The sequence below is a fragment of the Tamandua tetradactyla genome, chromosome 15 (assembly GCF_023851605.1).
Source record: "Tamandua tetradactyla isolate mTamTet1 chromosome 15, mTamTet1.pri, whole genome shotgun sequence".
Taxonomy (NCBI): domain Eukaryota; kingdom Metazoa; phylum Chordata; class Mammalia; order Pilosa; family Myrmecophagidae; genus Tamandua; species Tamandua tetradactyla.
This window is the reverse complement of record NC_135341.1, coordinates 34932964-34949525: the sequence shown is the minus strand read 5'-3', so window position 1 is coordinate 34949525 and position 16562 is coordinate 34932964. Positions and strand designations below refer to the sequence as shown.

Here is a 16562-nt window from a genome sequence, read left to right as displayed (position 1 = left end):
ACATACTGTTCTTAAGGTTCATCAACCTAGTTGCATTCCTCATGACTTCATTCCTTCTTGCAGTCACTCAGTAGTCTGTTGTATGTAAACACCACAGTTTCCACTTCTACTCCTCAGTCATTGTGCCCTTAGGCCACCTCTATCCATTGTGAATCAGGAATACTGCCACCATAAACACCAGTGTGCAAATGCAATGTAATTTTTAATGTAATTTAATATGTTGAACATCTTTCATGAATATGTTGATAAAAGTTTCTTCTCAGCCTCAGATTCATCATTGCAATAAATATAGCTTACCTAAGTTAAAATTGCATTCACCTATGACTGTGAAAACTTAATTGATCAAAGTAAGAAATATTTTATTCTTGGCATAATTTATAGAGTTTTTATGTTTCTTCTTTATGACAATTCGCAATATCTGGCTGAAGCTTGCATAAGAATAACTTTCAGAATAACCTCTCAACTCTATTTGAAATCTCTTGGCCACTACAACTTTATTTTATTTCATTTCTTTTTACCCTTTTGATCAAGAAGACATTGTTGATCCCATCGTGCCAGGCCCTGGCTCATTCCCCACATTGCCAGGGAGACTTATATCCCTGGGAGTCATGTCCCACATGGGTGGGAGGGTAATGCTTTTACTTGCAGAGTTGGGCTGAGAGAGGAAGAGGCCACATGTGAACAACAATAGGGGTTCTTTGAAAGTAATTCATAGGCATAATTATAGGTAGGCTAAGCTTCACCATTACAGAAATAAATTTCATAAGGGAAGCCTAGAGATCGAGAATCTGGCTTATTAAATTGGGAATCCTTAATGCTTGAGAGAATACCAGGACTTCCCCAGGTGGGGAAGTTTAATAGTTCTATATTTTTTCTCCAGTCCTTCAAGGGACTTTGCAAATACTTTTTTATTTTCTGCCCAAAATACTCTGGAATGTATTGGTGTATTACAATAACCTGTACAGAATAACAAGATCTCATTCCCTACTCTAGGATCCATGTAATTAGCTTGTTTAAATAACTGACCAGACAAATTAAATCTGATGGTGTGCTACAGAAAATTTAAATTTTGGATGAAATAAGTCTCTCTTCCTTTGTTTCACACAGAAGTTGAAGTTTTAAAATTCAGGCAGTAACATCCTTTACTATGTATTCTGATTTACCTTACTCCCAATCAGATCAGCTTCATTTATATATCTAATTGAAGTTTGATTTCTTTTTCAACTTCTTTAACAGTTCTTGTATGAAGTAATGCTGATTTTTAGAGCTGCACAAGTCTAACCCTGAGTCTCAAGTGTCACATGGATACCCAAACTACCAGGTTATATGTAAAGAGTACAGCATCTCAGAATTTAGAGGTAACAGTTAAACCTCACGAATAAATGTGATTGGTATAAAAGCTTACACTCTAGGAACCTTTACAATAAATATGGTTCAGTACTTTTACTTTAAATGCATCGTGATGTTTTCCTTTTTCAAAATATCTGAAATTTCAAATGATTTCCTAATTAGAGTTCTTCTGATAACAGGGTGTGTCCCAATCAATCAGTGTCTTGCCCTACTCAATAAGTCTGGGGTGGCTATGTTTAAATTTTGAGTGTATCAGAATCCTGTCAAGTGTTTGCGTTCAGTGACTGACTGTCTCTGTTTCTCTCTTTCTGTATGTCTTCTCTCTCATCCTCTCTAACACACGCGCGCATGTACACACATCCTTTTCATCTGTTTTGCTCATCATTATGATGATGTACTTTAGCGTAGCACATGTACTTGTGCACTTGTTTGGCACTATATTGATGTGTCTGAGTAATAAAGTTGGTTTGTTCTCATGTTTGATCACCATTTATTCACTAATTGGTATATTTTTTCGTCCTGGGTTTATGTAGTGACACAAATTATCCTTCAAACCATTATGACTGAATTAGTTATAGCCAATTGTACTTAACTTTTACCATTATTAGCAGAGAGGTAACAGATACAATAAAAGTACAGTAGGTTTGGAATGAGACAGACCTAGTATGAGATAAAACCAGTTCTGCTCCCTTAATAGGCCACTTATTTTATTTATCTGGCCTTCAGTTTCCTCAATTATAAACTGAGTCTAATACTCTCTACTTCACATAGTGGTTAGAGATTATGTAAGTAATGTACATGGCCCCAAATAAACATTCAGTAAAGGGATTTATCATTAGTGATGTTGTATTTTGGCAACATGAAAATATTAAAAATATGCTATGATTTTATTAATATAGTTATTATCTGTATCTGCTGAATTTAATATAAGTACGAGAAAAGGGAACTACCTCCAGGAAATCTAATCTCCAACATTTCTCAACTAATTCTGGGAAAGAACTAAGTCCTAATGATCTAAAGCGTCCATTGTATGTAATAAATTAACTTCAAATTATTTTCTGTGTTCTGAGATTCAGATGAGGAATCTCCAAGGCAAAGAAAAATAGAATAAAAACTACGAAAGAAATATAAAATTCAAAGAATTCATTATAGAAATTGAAGACTTTGAGCTACATCTGCAAGAATATAGAAGGAAATGAATAATTCTCAATCCCCAAACTCAGCATGAGCCTAGTACAGAGTATGTGCTAATAAATATTGAATTATTGGAATGAATGAGTGGTCAGAGATGGATGATTGAAGGAAAACTAAATACTTTTGTGAAGACTTTTCACCTAAGCAATACTCATGTCCCCCTGTTTAAATTATCTTTTATTCAGGAATTATACCCCTTTGATCATGGACTCTGTGCTTTAAATCAATTTTGTTTAGGGATGTAACACTTAGTAATGATGATTATAGTGGTGGCAGTTTGCAGTGTCAGGCACTATGCCGAGTGCTTTATATGGATTAATCATTATAACAGCTGAAAAGAGAGAGATATTTATTATCTCCAAACCATAGAGAAGATATTGTGGTTTAATGAAAGAGCCAAGATGCAAACTAGACAATTTGACATCAGAGCCCACACTCTTAACTGCTCTGCTGTTCTGCCTCCCTTTGCTGTGAATATAGAGAAGAGATTTGCTAACCATTCTCTGTGCTAACTGTTCACTATTGCTGGAGTAAACCACAGAAAGAAATAGCTAGGAATCTCTTTATCAGAGTAAAAGTGTAGTGAACGTTCATGGGCTGTTTGTAACTGTGCATCATTTTTGTCTTCTTCCAATGAGAACAGTCCTCCAATTCAGACTTTGAGAACTACTCTTCCTCCAGTAAAGGTGGTCTTAGTAGATGGACTTCTCAGTCTTCCTTTTCACCAGATCACTTATTAGTCATTCTTTTATTTCCCAAGATAATAAAAAGAAATAAAAGAAAATGAAAGATACTGTGCTTGAGCATCTTCTAAAAGAGGGAAAATATTCTGCTCTCAGGGGAGAATGGCATGAGGAATAGGGATATTTGTTTGATTCAATACTACTATATTCCCTGCTTCCAGCACTGTTGGTCCAGTGTGTTAAAGGTAGCAGTCTTACTGCAATTTGTTTACCTATAAAAGGGTTTTAATGTTAAATAAAATAAATCTTCATTTTGGATGTACACCTGGATTTATTTGGAATGAATGGAAGTTTTATATACAGAGAGAGCCTACAGAATTAGTTTTGCTATCATGGTCTGAAAGTAGTTCATACTCTAGTTCAAGAAAAAAGAATATTTACTTCTCTTTCCATCCTCTATGGAAAACTTTTGCTAGTTGCTAAAACCCTGAATGAGGTATGGACCCTCTCCTCAGAAAATTCATATATCAACATACACGTACAATCTCACATGATGTTGTAAACAGGTCCACAAACCCTCTGATTCCATTGGACTTAGATTTAGTACTTTCCTTATAGAGAGTGAGAAAAATAATAATTATTAATTTAATGTAGATTGTATGCCATATCTGAACGTAACTGTTCTTTGTCCAGAGTTATTTCCACTGCTTCACACAGTCTCTCAGTCAGCCATTAATTACCATCATGTCTTCTTTTCTTCCCAAATTATACCAGATCTTCTAAATACTATGCTCATGAGGAGTAGTACTTCTTGGTTAAATTTTCATTTAGAGTTTCTTCAGATACTTGTTCTAATATGTGGCCAGGCTTTTACTATAACTGAATGTCAATATTGATTAAATTGAAAATGAACTAAAATTCAACCAAAACAAATATCTCTTTGGGTTTAATATCTTTAGGAGATGATTTTTATGTTTTTTTTTACTTTGAATTACAAATCAACTTGGACTCTGAATAATTTTTTCATCCTATTAAACGTAATGTATGGCTGAGCCTTGAACATATTTGTAGGATTGGGGAAAAAGAAATAAACATGATTTCTTATTAATGATCTCTAGAAAACACTTCCTTAATGAACTCGATCTGTGAAACTGAACGAATCCTTTTTGCCATACCAATGCAGCTGTTTCATGACTGGAATTTTGCTAATGTTAAAATATCTAACCTCTTTTTCCTGAAGGTAAATACAACTCGGTGTTACCAGAGAAAGAGATTTTCCTACTAAGGACAACATCTGGACCTCTCTTAATGAGGTCATGGCATGTATGGGCTCCCAGGCTTACACACAGAAAGAAAGAGGCATAATCTGAGGACATGGCATGCTAAATGTGGTCTTTCTTTTTACTAGGCATTTGGGCCTGGACCTGGTACCTCGAAAGGACTTTGAAGTAGTGGATTCAGACCAGATTAGTGTCTCAGACCTTTATAAAATGGTAAGAAATCTGTTTCAAGGTGGCTTCTTCCTGCACACCTCATTTTCTCCCCTTTATTTTCCCTAATTACATATGAAACAATGGCTAAAATAGTTCCTTTGTCTTTGCTCCAATATATTTAAGGTATCTTTCTTATTCTGATAGCACATAACACACTTGCTTTTCAAATAAATTATTGTATATGGCTCCTGAGCTTAGTGTAATGTCTAGGGGGTACTTTGTTGATTTTGCATGTAAACAAAGCTACTTTTACCTGCAGCAGTTAATAAAGTTGTGTCTCTTTCTCTTCCTTTCCCTACTTCCCCACCTCTTAAGAAAAGAAAGCCAGTGAAACTGTATAGAGGCAATATTGGTTGATATAGTAATTGAACCTAGAAGTCATGTCTTATCTTTCTAGAGAGACAGAGCCTGATAGATTTCTAGTTGTCTGTTGGTTCTTATAAAACTGTGTTGGGCTGACTGCTAAGATTATATTTTACAGTTTTAATGACATGTAACTGAAAGGAAGGTACAGAAATTTAAAGTAGAATAAATAAACAACAGATCCCTAAGGTGACTATTAGCTATGGGACTGGGTAAATTTTCATTTCGGAAAGTCTATATTTGAGTGTATATATTGGTGAGAATTCCAAGTTTTAGAATCTCTTTAAGAAAATAAAATGTTTTTAGGTTACATAGAGGGTACGAAAAAATGTGGCCTGGTCAAAGGCCTTAGGAAATTTCCCTAAATAATATACAAATAGTATATCAGTTGTTTCTGCTGATTTGTTTATATATTCACTAGTATGCATAAATGATTTGTATACATTTGCTTTAACTATGCTCTAGACTGTATGATAGGTTTGAGGTATAGAGATTAAAGGTGAACAAGACTTATCCCTTCCCTCAAGAATTTCATCATCTAGACTGAAACAACTATGATTTTGCATTCAAAATTGTCAGTTTTAGGGAACTGGCGAACAGTTCGTCCCCCTGCTTGTTCTTGAAGACCATGCATGGATCCCATGTTTTAGAATCTCTACTTTATTGGAATCAATATACTACAAATAAATAATTGCCATATATGTGCTACATACCATAACTAAAGTGTACTCTCATGCTATTAGAGGCAGTGACTGAGTTTCTGGAAGTAGGGAAATCAGTGAAAGCTTCCAGAAGCAGTCATACTTTAGGTAAGTCTCAAAAAATGAGCAGGGGTTCACAAGGAAGTCAAGAAAGAAAGGCATTCCACAATTTACAAAGAATAGGGCAATGGTAGTGTTAATATTTCCAGGAGACTATAGGACATGTGATAACTTAGTCATATAAATATGTATTAGTGAGTAGGAAATAAGGCCAAGAAGGAACTGGAGCCAGATCATAAAGAGTTGTATAGGCCAAAAATTGTACACTATCTAGTAGTGTGCTAGAACCATTGGAATGATATGATCAGACATGAGTTTTTAATACAGGCTCTGTCTATAGTGAGTGTAAAATACAGAAAAGATTGAAATCAGAGAGGATAGAGATCTTGGTAATGATTAAGGCAAGAAATAACAGACTCCATCTAGGTATCAGTGGGAATGCAGAAGAAATGCATTACAGAAATGTAGCTGTTTGGATATAAATTGGATGAATTGCTGAGTCCAGCTCAGCAAAGGGTGAGATTGAATGGAAGACGACGCAGAACTTAAGAAAAAAGAACATAAGAGCAGATTTCAAGATGGGAACAGGGAACTCACAGTCTCAAGGACTGAGAGCCTTGACCCTGAGTTCATCATCGTATTTATTGAGAAGCTTCAAAACAGAAAGTGTCTTTCAGGGTTGTTAGTAAGTTGTTTTTTGCCTGAACTGCCCCATCACCATTAATCTCAGGCATGCTATACAAAATTCAGAATGCTTCCTTCTGCAGAAAATCACATGCTTGCCAGGACAGTGTTCCGCCCCGGCAGGACCTGGTGTTTTGAGGTCCGCATCCTTATCTGTGTAATGGAACATTCTGACCTTCGGCCATTTTCCCACAATGAATTTTGATGATCAGTCAGATGTAAGAAGGGAAGGGAGAAGGAATCTTTGAAGCTCAGAACTCCCTTTGGAATGTGGCTTGGAGGATTGTATTTTATGGTAAGGATTTTGGATTTTACTCTGAGTGTAACAGCGTTTGAAGGGATTTGAGCTGGGAATTACATGATCTGGCTTACATTTTTAAAGAATCCCTATAACTGCTGTGTTGAGAAGGACTGGAGTGGAGCAAAACAGAAACAGGGAGCAGTTAATCAAGCAAGAGATTTTAATTTTAGTAGCTTGGCCTAGAGTTGGGAAAGTGGAAGTGGTAAGAAGTTGTCAGATTTTGGATTTATTTTAGAGAGTAAATAGATTGAATTGATATGCGTGGGTTTGCAAGAAAGAGAAAGGTCAGAAAAGAACTCCCATGTTTTTGACCTGTCCAACTGGGTAAAAAGTGAAATTGGGAAGAAGCAGTTTGGGAGTAGAGCAGTTTTTTCTTTCTGAGTATGAGTTTGAGATGGCTTCTAGACATCTCAGCAGAGATGTTGAGAAGTCTGAAGTTCAGAAGTAAAGTCTAGACATGTATATATAATATTTAAAGCCTACCCCCAATAATAAAAAAAAAAGAGATAACTCTGTACATTAAAAGCCAGTGGTCAGCAGACCCTGCCACCCCACAGAATACCTCCATGCAGCTTTCCAGTGCCACACTTTTAAATAAGAGCAGACAGCGGGGCATCAGTAGACTTCGAAGGAAGCTTCCCACATCAAAGTTGGGGACTAAAACAAATAACATATGAAAGGAACTTAGACAAAACATATAACTCTGCAGAAGAGAAAGTGACTGTTTTCTCCAAAAAGAGATGAAAAAAGAACCAGGAACAATGTAGAACAATCCAAGAAGAAAGAGGAGCACTACAAAATTAAAAATGAGTTAACTGCAATAAAGTTGGTTAAAAGTTAGAAGATAAAATAGAAAAAACGCATCACTTCTTGGCCTTTTGGCTAAGCTCAAGTGTAGTATCTGTTCTTATCAGTTTAGTATCTAATATGTCCTCTATTTGAGGACAGCATATTAAATTGATTTTTGGAAGAGGGAATTGGAAAAGGAGCTTGCTCCATTCTCTCCACACCTCATCCTGGCATTGCAGTACTTCCAGGAATGGTGCCCTAAACAAAAAATTAAAATTATAGAAAAAAACAAAACAACCACTAACACAAAATAAAAGAAATTAACAATAGGAAAAAAAAGTTACAGAAATTACAAGGTTTAGTCCAGGAGGTCCAGAATCCAGATAATAGAGTTTCAGAAGAGAGAACAGAGAACGAAGAAAGTTATTGATGAAATCATATTAAAAACATTCCCAAAACTTGAAAATGAGTCTCTTAATTGAAAGGTCCCACCAAGTATTTGGCACTTAATTGTGAAATTTCAGCTCACTAGAGATGAAAAAAAGATGAGCCTAAAAGTATAGAGAAACACGTCACTTACAAAGGATTTGGTGTAAGAATGATTATTTTGCTTCCTAGTAGCAACATTTAAAAAGAAGACAATGGAGCAAGTCCCAGGATGACATTTGTGTAATAGATTTAGAGAGCAACTTGTTCAAATTAAAGCAGGACAGAGGGCTCTAGGAGGAATAGAAAATGGACTTCATAGAATATCTGGCAGCTTTCATCATGTGGAAAATACTAATGAAAGGTATTCTTGTATAGATATTTGAGGGTATAGCTAAAACCCTAGCGTTCAAAGCAACCTAAATATTACCAGAAGAAAGGCAGAAAGTGGCAGAAGAAAGGAAATGTAATTGTAATACACTACTTGGCTCAGCCGTGAACAATATGTAAAAGTTACCATAATGTAAGCAAGTCTTAGAACCATTAATTTTGATGTTACCATAGTGTAAGCAATAGTTTTAGAACCAGTAATTTTGAAGAATTAGAAAGATGGATGCATGCAAGGAAGGGTATGTAAACAAAAACAAAATTCTCTTCTGTCATAATAAAAAAACAGAAGATAATTCTAAAATTTGATAAACAGGGAGATATATAAATATGAAATTTATAAATATATACATATTTCATATTTATATTTGTTAGCAGTGAAACCATTCTGCTGCAGCCGCCATTGTTTTCTCTGATATAGAGCAGTTCACCGAATGAATGCTGTCCCACACCTCTAGGTCTCCAAAAGAAGCAGAATGAAAACTAGTTCACCAGTAGCAAGGAGTGGATATTTGTGAACCAACCATTCTTCTAGGTGTTTACCTCTAGAGTTTACCTCTAAATGCGACTGACTTTTCTATAGCAATTAATTATAAGAAAGAATACCAATTATACTAAGAGTAAGAGTAACAATTATAAGAAACATTCAGCTACTTACAATATGCTAAGTACATTACACAAAACCCTGTGAAATTGCACAAAACCCTGTAAGGCTGATGTAGGCACAAAGTTTTATCTTCATTTTACAGATGAGGAAACTAAGGCATGCAGCTAATAAACATGAGTTAAGATTCAAAAACAGGCATCCTGACTTCAATGCATAGGTCCCTAATTGCTGTATCATGCTATTTCCCATTATGTAATTTAAGTCTCATAATAACCCTATGAGGAAGACAAGATAGGATTTTATTTCAGTTTTACTCTTGAGGGAAACAGCACTTGGAAAGATTAAGCAATTTGTCTGAAGCTTCACAGTTCATACATGGCATGGCTGGGATTGGAATCTATTTTTTCTAATTCAACCAGCAGTAGAGTAATAGCATGGAGAGAGAGATGTTTGAGAGGGAGCCCAATTTCATCAAAGACTACACCTCTTCCAGTTTGGAGAACCTGTTGAAGCTGGATCAGGGAACTCAGAAAGTGGTACAGTGTGCGGAGAGGACAGTGCCAAAGCAGAAATCCAGTAGCAAGCACCCACCTGTGACTTGATTAGTACCCAGAGATGTGAGGCTTGGTTCAAGTCCAAACTTTGCCAACTTCTGGATGTGTGACCTTCAGCAGATTACTTCCTTTCTCTATGCCACAGTTGCCTCCATACAATATGAATTACTCCATACAATATGAATTATGCTTTAGTTGACTCCATACAATATGAATTACTCCATACAATATGAATTTAGCAAGTTTTTCAGAATTAAATAAGTTCGTGGATATAAAAGATGTAATAGATTGCTTTAGTATATAGAAATGTTTGTTTCCTTTCCAGCTGAGTGAATTTTTTTCTTTCTTTTCATAGCATTTATCTAGTAGGCAGAGTGTACAGCAAAGCACATCCCAGGTAAGCAGCTTAACCAGGCCTCCCAGCCTTTTCCTCAGCTCTTTATTTAAGAGATCACAACTTATGGATGAACCAGGAAATGAAAAACACCGCTGAATTTTCTGTTGTGTGGTGCCTTTCATTTAAGGAGCCCTGGACTCCAAGCAGGTTCAGCCAGTTTCCATTCCTCTGTGCAAATTTTCATAGCACAATTCAAAGAAAATAGACTGAGACTAAAATAAAACATTCTCAGACAAAATAAGAATGTAATTAAAATGGTAACTGTTAAACCATCTGTGTAAATCAAGTATGTCAGGGTCATGACAGCAGCTCCAAGAATTGATTTTTAAAATGTTTCCTGGACAGTTACTATAATCCCTTTACTACTGCCAGCTGTATGCTTGCCCACCTCAAATCACGCTTATTGACTCAGAACCCTCTACTATCAGAGTAAATAACCTTGGTCACTCTCTTAAATAATTCCCCTCAGCAGTGTAAGGAGGGCTGGTCGCTTGGTTTTTATTTTATTTGTGATGAATATAATGAATAACTTAAATTAATATCACTACTTTTGCCTTCCTCTGTAGGTAGATACAATGCGTCCACGTCATGGGGAAACCTGCCGGATGCCAGTGCCACATCATTTCTTCCTCAGCTTAAAGAGTTTCACCTATAATACCATTGGGGAAGATAGTGATGTCTTCTTTTCTTTGTATGACATGAGAGAAGGCAAGCAGATCAGGTAAGAATTACAGGAAGTTCTGATAAGCTTGAGACTGTATTGGGGTGGTATGTATTGGTCTTCAGAGGAGTTAATGCACAGAGGCAAAATAAGACAAAGTAACCTCTTATTAGCTCAGATTTCAGCTCCAAGCCCCAGTGTAACCTGAATTTATCTAAACCATACCATATGAAAGTCTCTTTTTTTTTTCTTGTTAGCACATGGAAGCTCAAATTTAAGTCTCAGCTGTTACCACCTCAGGGAAATAAAATAATGTATCTCTTCAATGCCAGATGAAAAAGCATAGGAGAAATATAGAGCAAAGCAAATACTGCATAAAGGGTGAGCCCATAGAGCAGAGGAAGCCCTGGAACCTGGCTTGCTGCTTGTGAGACAGAGGGGTCAAAGAAATAGAGGCTGACAGTCCTCCCATCTTAGGGCAGTTCAGCCTTTGATGCCATTCCAGTCCTATTAAGGGGAGCATTTATAGGCATTCAGTAGCCTATATCATTGTAGAATTTTGAGACCCAATGCCTGAATAGCTATGCCCTCCCCATTGAAGGGTAGGAAGGAATCACAGAGACAGACTATCTAGGCTTTCCTTCCTCTAGAGGCCAGCAAGGCTCTGATAAGGATGAGGTGACCTTTGTAGCCAAAGTGGAATATTAGTAAATCCAGATATTTCTCTGTGGTCATCTTTTAGGTGGTGCAGAGAGAAAATAAATTTAGAGGTTTTTTTTTATTGCTTTGGATATTCCTGCACTGAGAGCTTTTAATTTTTTTCTTTTACTTGAAATTGTATAAATACTGTTTTATTTTTTCCAGTTGCATGTTACATGTAGGAAAATTAAGAATGGGAGTTAGAACAGAGTACAAAAGAAAAATAGTTAATTTGCTTGTTCCACAATTCCTACCAACTTCACAAACACAAAATAAAAAGCACTTAAAACACCGTGCTTTACTTTGGGGTAGGAATAAAATGATATAACTCATTGATAAGGGCATGTAGGTTTTTCTTCTCATCAGTGGCTCCCTGTGTGGGTGGGCCTCTGGAAAATCTGTGGTTAAGAGGGTAACAGGCCTCTGGAAAATCTGTGGTTAAGAGGGTAACAGGCATGGTGAGGCAACTATAACTCCACTCCAGCAAAACTAGAAGTCAGGGCTGTACTGATGTAAGCTCTGGCTGTTCTTGTGTTTTTAATAGACCAGTGATTTGTAAATTTTATTTATTTATTTGTATGCATGCATGTGTAGAAAAATTCTTTCCACAAGCTTGATTTTATGTGGAAGTTTATTGTATGAAACAGATAAATTAAAACTCCTCCACTGTTGATGTAGAAGGAGATAACTAGGATCTCACTGTGTCCCTGCTCCCCACCTCGTGCCCTGTGGGATTGCTGAAAATCCATGGGGTTTAATTTGAAAATGAGAGCACAAAACCTTGTTGTTCTTGAATGCAGGGATTGTGTCTTCTCTCTGTAATCTCTATACTTCACACACTGCTGGTCCCGAATACATTCTTTATTGGGTTTACTGAACTGAGAAAATCCAAGCTCAACAGAGCCACCTCACTGCCAAGGTTTGTAATTTCCAGGGGATCTTTAGTGCACCAGTTTTTTTTTTTTTTTTAATCTCTGAACTTACTGTTTATAAGTTATTATAAAAATAACTTATAACAAAAAACTTATTTGTTTATAGCAAAACTATAAAGCATTTTTTAAAGGTAAAAAAAAAATTTTAGAGTTGTTGGAAATGTTAAGGTCATTTAAAAATTCCTGAATGTATCACCTTATATTAAAATAGGAAACCTCTGAAGTCCTTCGTTGAAATATCAGTTACTTTTTTAAGTTATTATGAGTGATCTAATGAGCAGAATTTTATATCCAAATCAAATCTAAAATCTATAAATCTTCTTTCTTCTTTCCATTAATATTTGGGTAGTTGTGTAAACCCACATGAATTTTAGAGCAATCAGTTTCTATTATCAGAGAATTCTACTTTAATTATGGTTATGCGTTATATTGACCTTATATTACTTTCTCTAAGCAGTTGTCAGAAATCACTAAAAGAAGCATATTATATCAGGTGCCCAGAATACGGACATACAGCATTCGTTTACTATGTTACTTCTAAAAGAACACCTTGACCAACTATCTTTCCGATTACATGCTGCTAATCTAGTCTCCAGTGAAGTGGTGCTACTCTAGTATTCATGATACTCACTTTTTTTTTTTAAACTTTTAAAATTGTATAAAATAACATACATACAAAGCAAAGAAATAAAAAAAAGCAATAGTTTTCAAAGCACCCTTCACCTAGTAGTTACAGGACAAATCCCAGAGTTTGTCATGGGCTACCATACCATCCTCTTAGATTTTTCCTTCTAGTTGCTCCAGAATATAGGAGGCTAGAAGGAATATATATATATATATATATATGATCACAATTGACTTTTTAAAAAATTTTTTTGTGAAAAAATCATTTCAAAGCACAGCAATTAGTTGTAGAACAGATTTCAGAGTTTGGTATGGGTTACAATTCCACAATTTTAAGTTTTTACTTCTGGCTGCTCTTAGATGCTGGAGACTAAAAGAAAGATCAGTATAATGATTCAGCAGTAATACTCATTTGTTAATCCCTATCTTCTCTGAATAACTCCACCATCACCTTTGATCTTTCTTTCCCACTCTTTAGGGGTATTTGAGCTATGGACATTCTAACTTTTTCATGCTGAAAGGGACTATCACTAATATAGGGTAGGGAGATGGAACTAGCTGATGTTCTGGAGAGGCTGGGCCCACTAGGTTTCAGGATTTATCTGATCCAGGAACCCATCTGGAAGTTGTAGATTTCTGGAAAGTTGTTCTAGTACATGAAACACTTGTGAAATCTTATATATTGCCCTAGGTGTTCTTTAGGATTGGTTGGAATGGTTTGTGTTGGAATTTGGCAAGTTACGATGGTAGCAATGTCTAACTGATGCTTGTATAAGAGCAACCTCCAGAGAAGCCTCTTGACTGTATTTGAACTCTTAGCCACTGAGAATTTATTAGTTACATTTTCCCCCTTTTGATCAGGATGGAATTGTTGATCCCAGGGTTCCAGGGCCAGACTCAGCTTCACAAGAATAACCCTCATGAACAAGGGCTTGATATTGATTTGTGTGCCCCTAATGTTCGACATAGTATCAGAGGATTCATAGCTCTAATTCCCTTTGTGATGTTACACCATCCAAACCAGAATCAATATTTAACCTTGAAATCTGTAACTCCAATCAAGACCTCTACCCTGTGTTTCAGGTCCTAGTATATATCAGCCCTTGAATGTCTCTCAGACATTGCTATCTCCATATACCTAGACTGAATTAATCTTTTCCTCAAGTATGTACTTCCTCCCATGCTCTTTAAATCAGGTGAAAGGCATTGTCATTTTCTCAGAGATCTAGAAGTTTTCTTAGTCTCATCCTTCTCTTTTCCTTCCCCTATCAGTCTTTGTGTCCCATCAACCTGTACTTTTTTTTTTTCAAGGAGATGCTGGCAAATCAGATATTTGTTAAAGGGTTCATATCATGAATATATTAGAACACTTAAAATTGAGCAAAAGTAAACAACACAACATTAAAAATGGGCCACATATCTAAACACACAACTCACAGCTAAAATATTAAAATATGTGGCATTAGGGAAATTAAATCAAAACAGAAATAAGATATCCCTACTCACTTAATATGAAACTGGCTAAAATCCAAGATAATGATAAAACTAAATGCCAATGAGAATATGGAGCAAAAGGCAAATTGATACCATGCTGGTTGGAATGCAAAATGGCTAGCTACTCTGGAGGATGGTTTGAAATTTTCTTATGGAGTTAAATGTACACTCACCATGTGATAGAAAGCTTATGCTCTAAGGATTTTGCTCAAGTGGTTGAAAAACTTATGTCTGTCCAAACCCTCCCACTTGAAGACTTATATTATCTTTCTTCATTAGAAATTCTCCACTCACCCTGAATTTGCTCAAATGGTGATTGCTATATAGAAAATTCCCTATCTAGTAGAAACTGTTCCTTATTCACTCATGCTACCCTGGTCACTGGCTCATTCTAACATAGTCATCTTCCTCAAGGATTCTGACACCTTGAAGATGTGGATTTTCAAACTCTGTCTTGCACAGTAATATTTGGTCACATCCACAAATCTCAGACTGTTTAGTTCCATGAAGATGGTGCTCATGGACAAGTCCCTAGTCATGGTGACTCACCCTGGAATTTCTGAGCATAGTTTGTTATTCCAGAGGTTGCATTAACCAATTCCATCCACTCAGGCTCTTGTCTGCTGTCCTGTCACACTTTATACATTAAGTGGTAAAAGGTGTTTTATTTAGAAGCCTTTCAGAAGAACTTTTCTAAGTCTCTTTCCTTCTTCACCGCAGCCCCAGACTGTACCACTTGCATGCCACTGGATTAGGCACCGATTGTGATGGAGAACACAGGCAGAGGCAGTGAGGAAAGTGATCTCTGAGGGCTTAACTAGTCCTGGACCTGATTCCTGTAGCAGCACCTGAGTCAGGAAATCTTCACTCAAGAAAGGCCAGTGACATTCAGGATCTCTCTCAGCTAGAAGGGCACATGGTGAACATGGCAACATCTGCTAGCTTTGTCTCCCAACTTTTTGTTTCGTGAAGCTTCCCTGAGGGTATTTTCCTTCTTCATCTCCAAAGGTCTCTGGCTGTGTAGGCTCTCTCTACTTTCTAAATACCAAATAAATTGACTCTGCCCCTAATTTTATCACCACTGTCACTCCAGATCCTTCACATTTCTCCCAAACATAGACTCCTTGACTTTGCTGTCTTCCAACCCTGAGTTGTTCTTCACCACCACCAAATTTCCCTTCGTAAAATGTGTTTCTGTTCTTGTCAACCCCTACTTACCCTGCACCCTTGCCATTTTAATAAAAGGGGATTTATTTCATTAGTCCTTCAGAGGAAAGGCAGCTTTCATCTGAGGTTCTTATTTCTTACCTGGGAAGGTTCAGGGTAATCTCTGCTGGCCTCTCCAGACCTCTGGGTTCCAGCAACTTTCCTCAGGGTGATTCCTTTCTGCATCTCTAAAGGCCTGGGCTGAGCTGCCAGTGCTGAGATGAGATATGCTGAGCTGCTTGGCTGTGCTATGTTAAGCTCTCTTATTTAAGTACCAGCCAATTAAGACAAAAGTCATTCATTGCAGCAGACACGCCTCCTAGCTGAATGCAGATGTAATCAACAACAGATGAGGTTCACATGCTGCCATTAGCTCACGTTCACAGCAGTAGAGCTAGGCACATTCACCTAGCCAAGTTGACACCTGAATCTAACTACCACAAGGGGTAACAAAATGTTCTTCAGGAAAGGGAAAGTACTCGTGTACTTGTAATATACCTCATAGCTCAATTGTGAATAGTGTGAACAGTCATTTTATGTAAACAGTGAATACAGATGTAACCAAAATGATGATATTATGAGAAAATAAAAATAGGAGGGTGGAAATATATGTTTGTGGTAGAGAGGGGCTGGAGGAGGGTGAAAAATTGCTAAATACTTTCCACAGTGCAAAATTAGCAGATAATGTCTAAAACTGAAATATCAAGAAGCAATAACAACGGCATAATCTTAGAGATATGGAGGCAAATCCAAAAAGAATCTGCTTTAAAAGGTTGAAAATTTTGCTTCAGGAAAGTGGGAAATGAAATGAAAGGTGAGGGATTTGTTGGCCAGGGGATGGTAGCTCTTTGTTATAAGACTCTTAAACTATTTGACTTTTTAAGATCTCTGCACATATATAAGATTAAAATCTAAATTAAAAAAATAAAAGCATTCATAAAGGAAACTTCAGACCCC

At 36.6% G+C, this 16562-nt stretch overlaps 1 protein-coding gene and 1 non-coding gene across 12 annotated transcripts in view; both read left to right on the top strand.

Annotated features, from left to right (window-relative positions):
- DOCK3 (dedicator of cytokinesis 3) overlaps nt 1-16562 on the top strand; it is a 719821-nt gene that overhangs the window by 449674 nt on the left and 253585 nt on the right. For 8 of the 11 annotated variants that reach the window (XM_077129171.1, XM_077129169.1, XM_077129173.1 and 5 more), the window contains 3 exons: nt 4636-4720; nt 9948-9989; nt 10556-10710. In XM_077129171.1, coding sequence (XP_076985286.1) covers nt 4636-4720; nt 9948-9989; nt 10556-10710 — 282 coding nt within the window. Of the gene's footprint in view, nt 1-4635; nt 4721-5769; nt 6824-9947; nt 9990-10555; nt 10711-16562 lie in introns of those variants that run through there. The other 3 variants (XM_077129176.1, XM_077129177.1, XM_077129178.1) reach the window with 3 other exon arrangements.
- On the top strand, nt 7692-7882 carry LOC143658179 (U2 spliceosomal RNA). Its single transcript, XR_013163187.1, has one exon. It is a non-coding gene; the product is annotated as a U2 spliceosomal RNA (small nuclear RNA).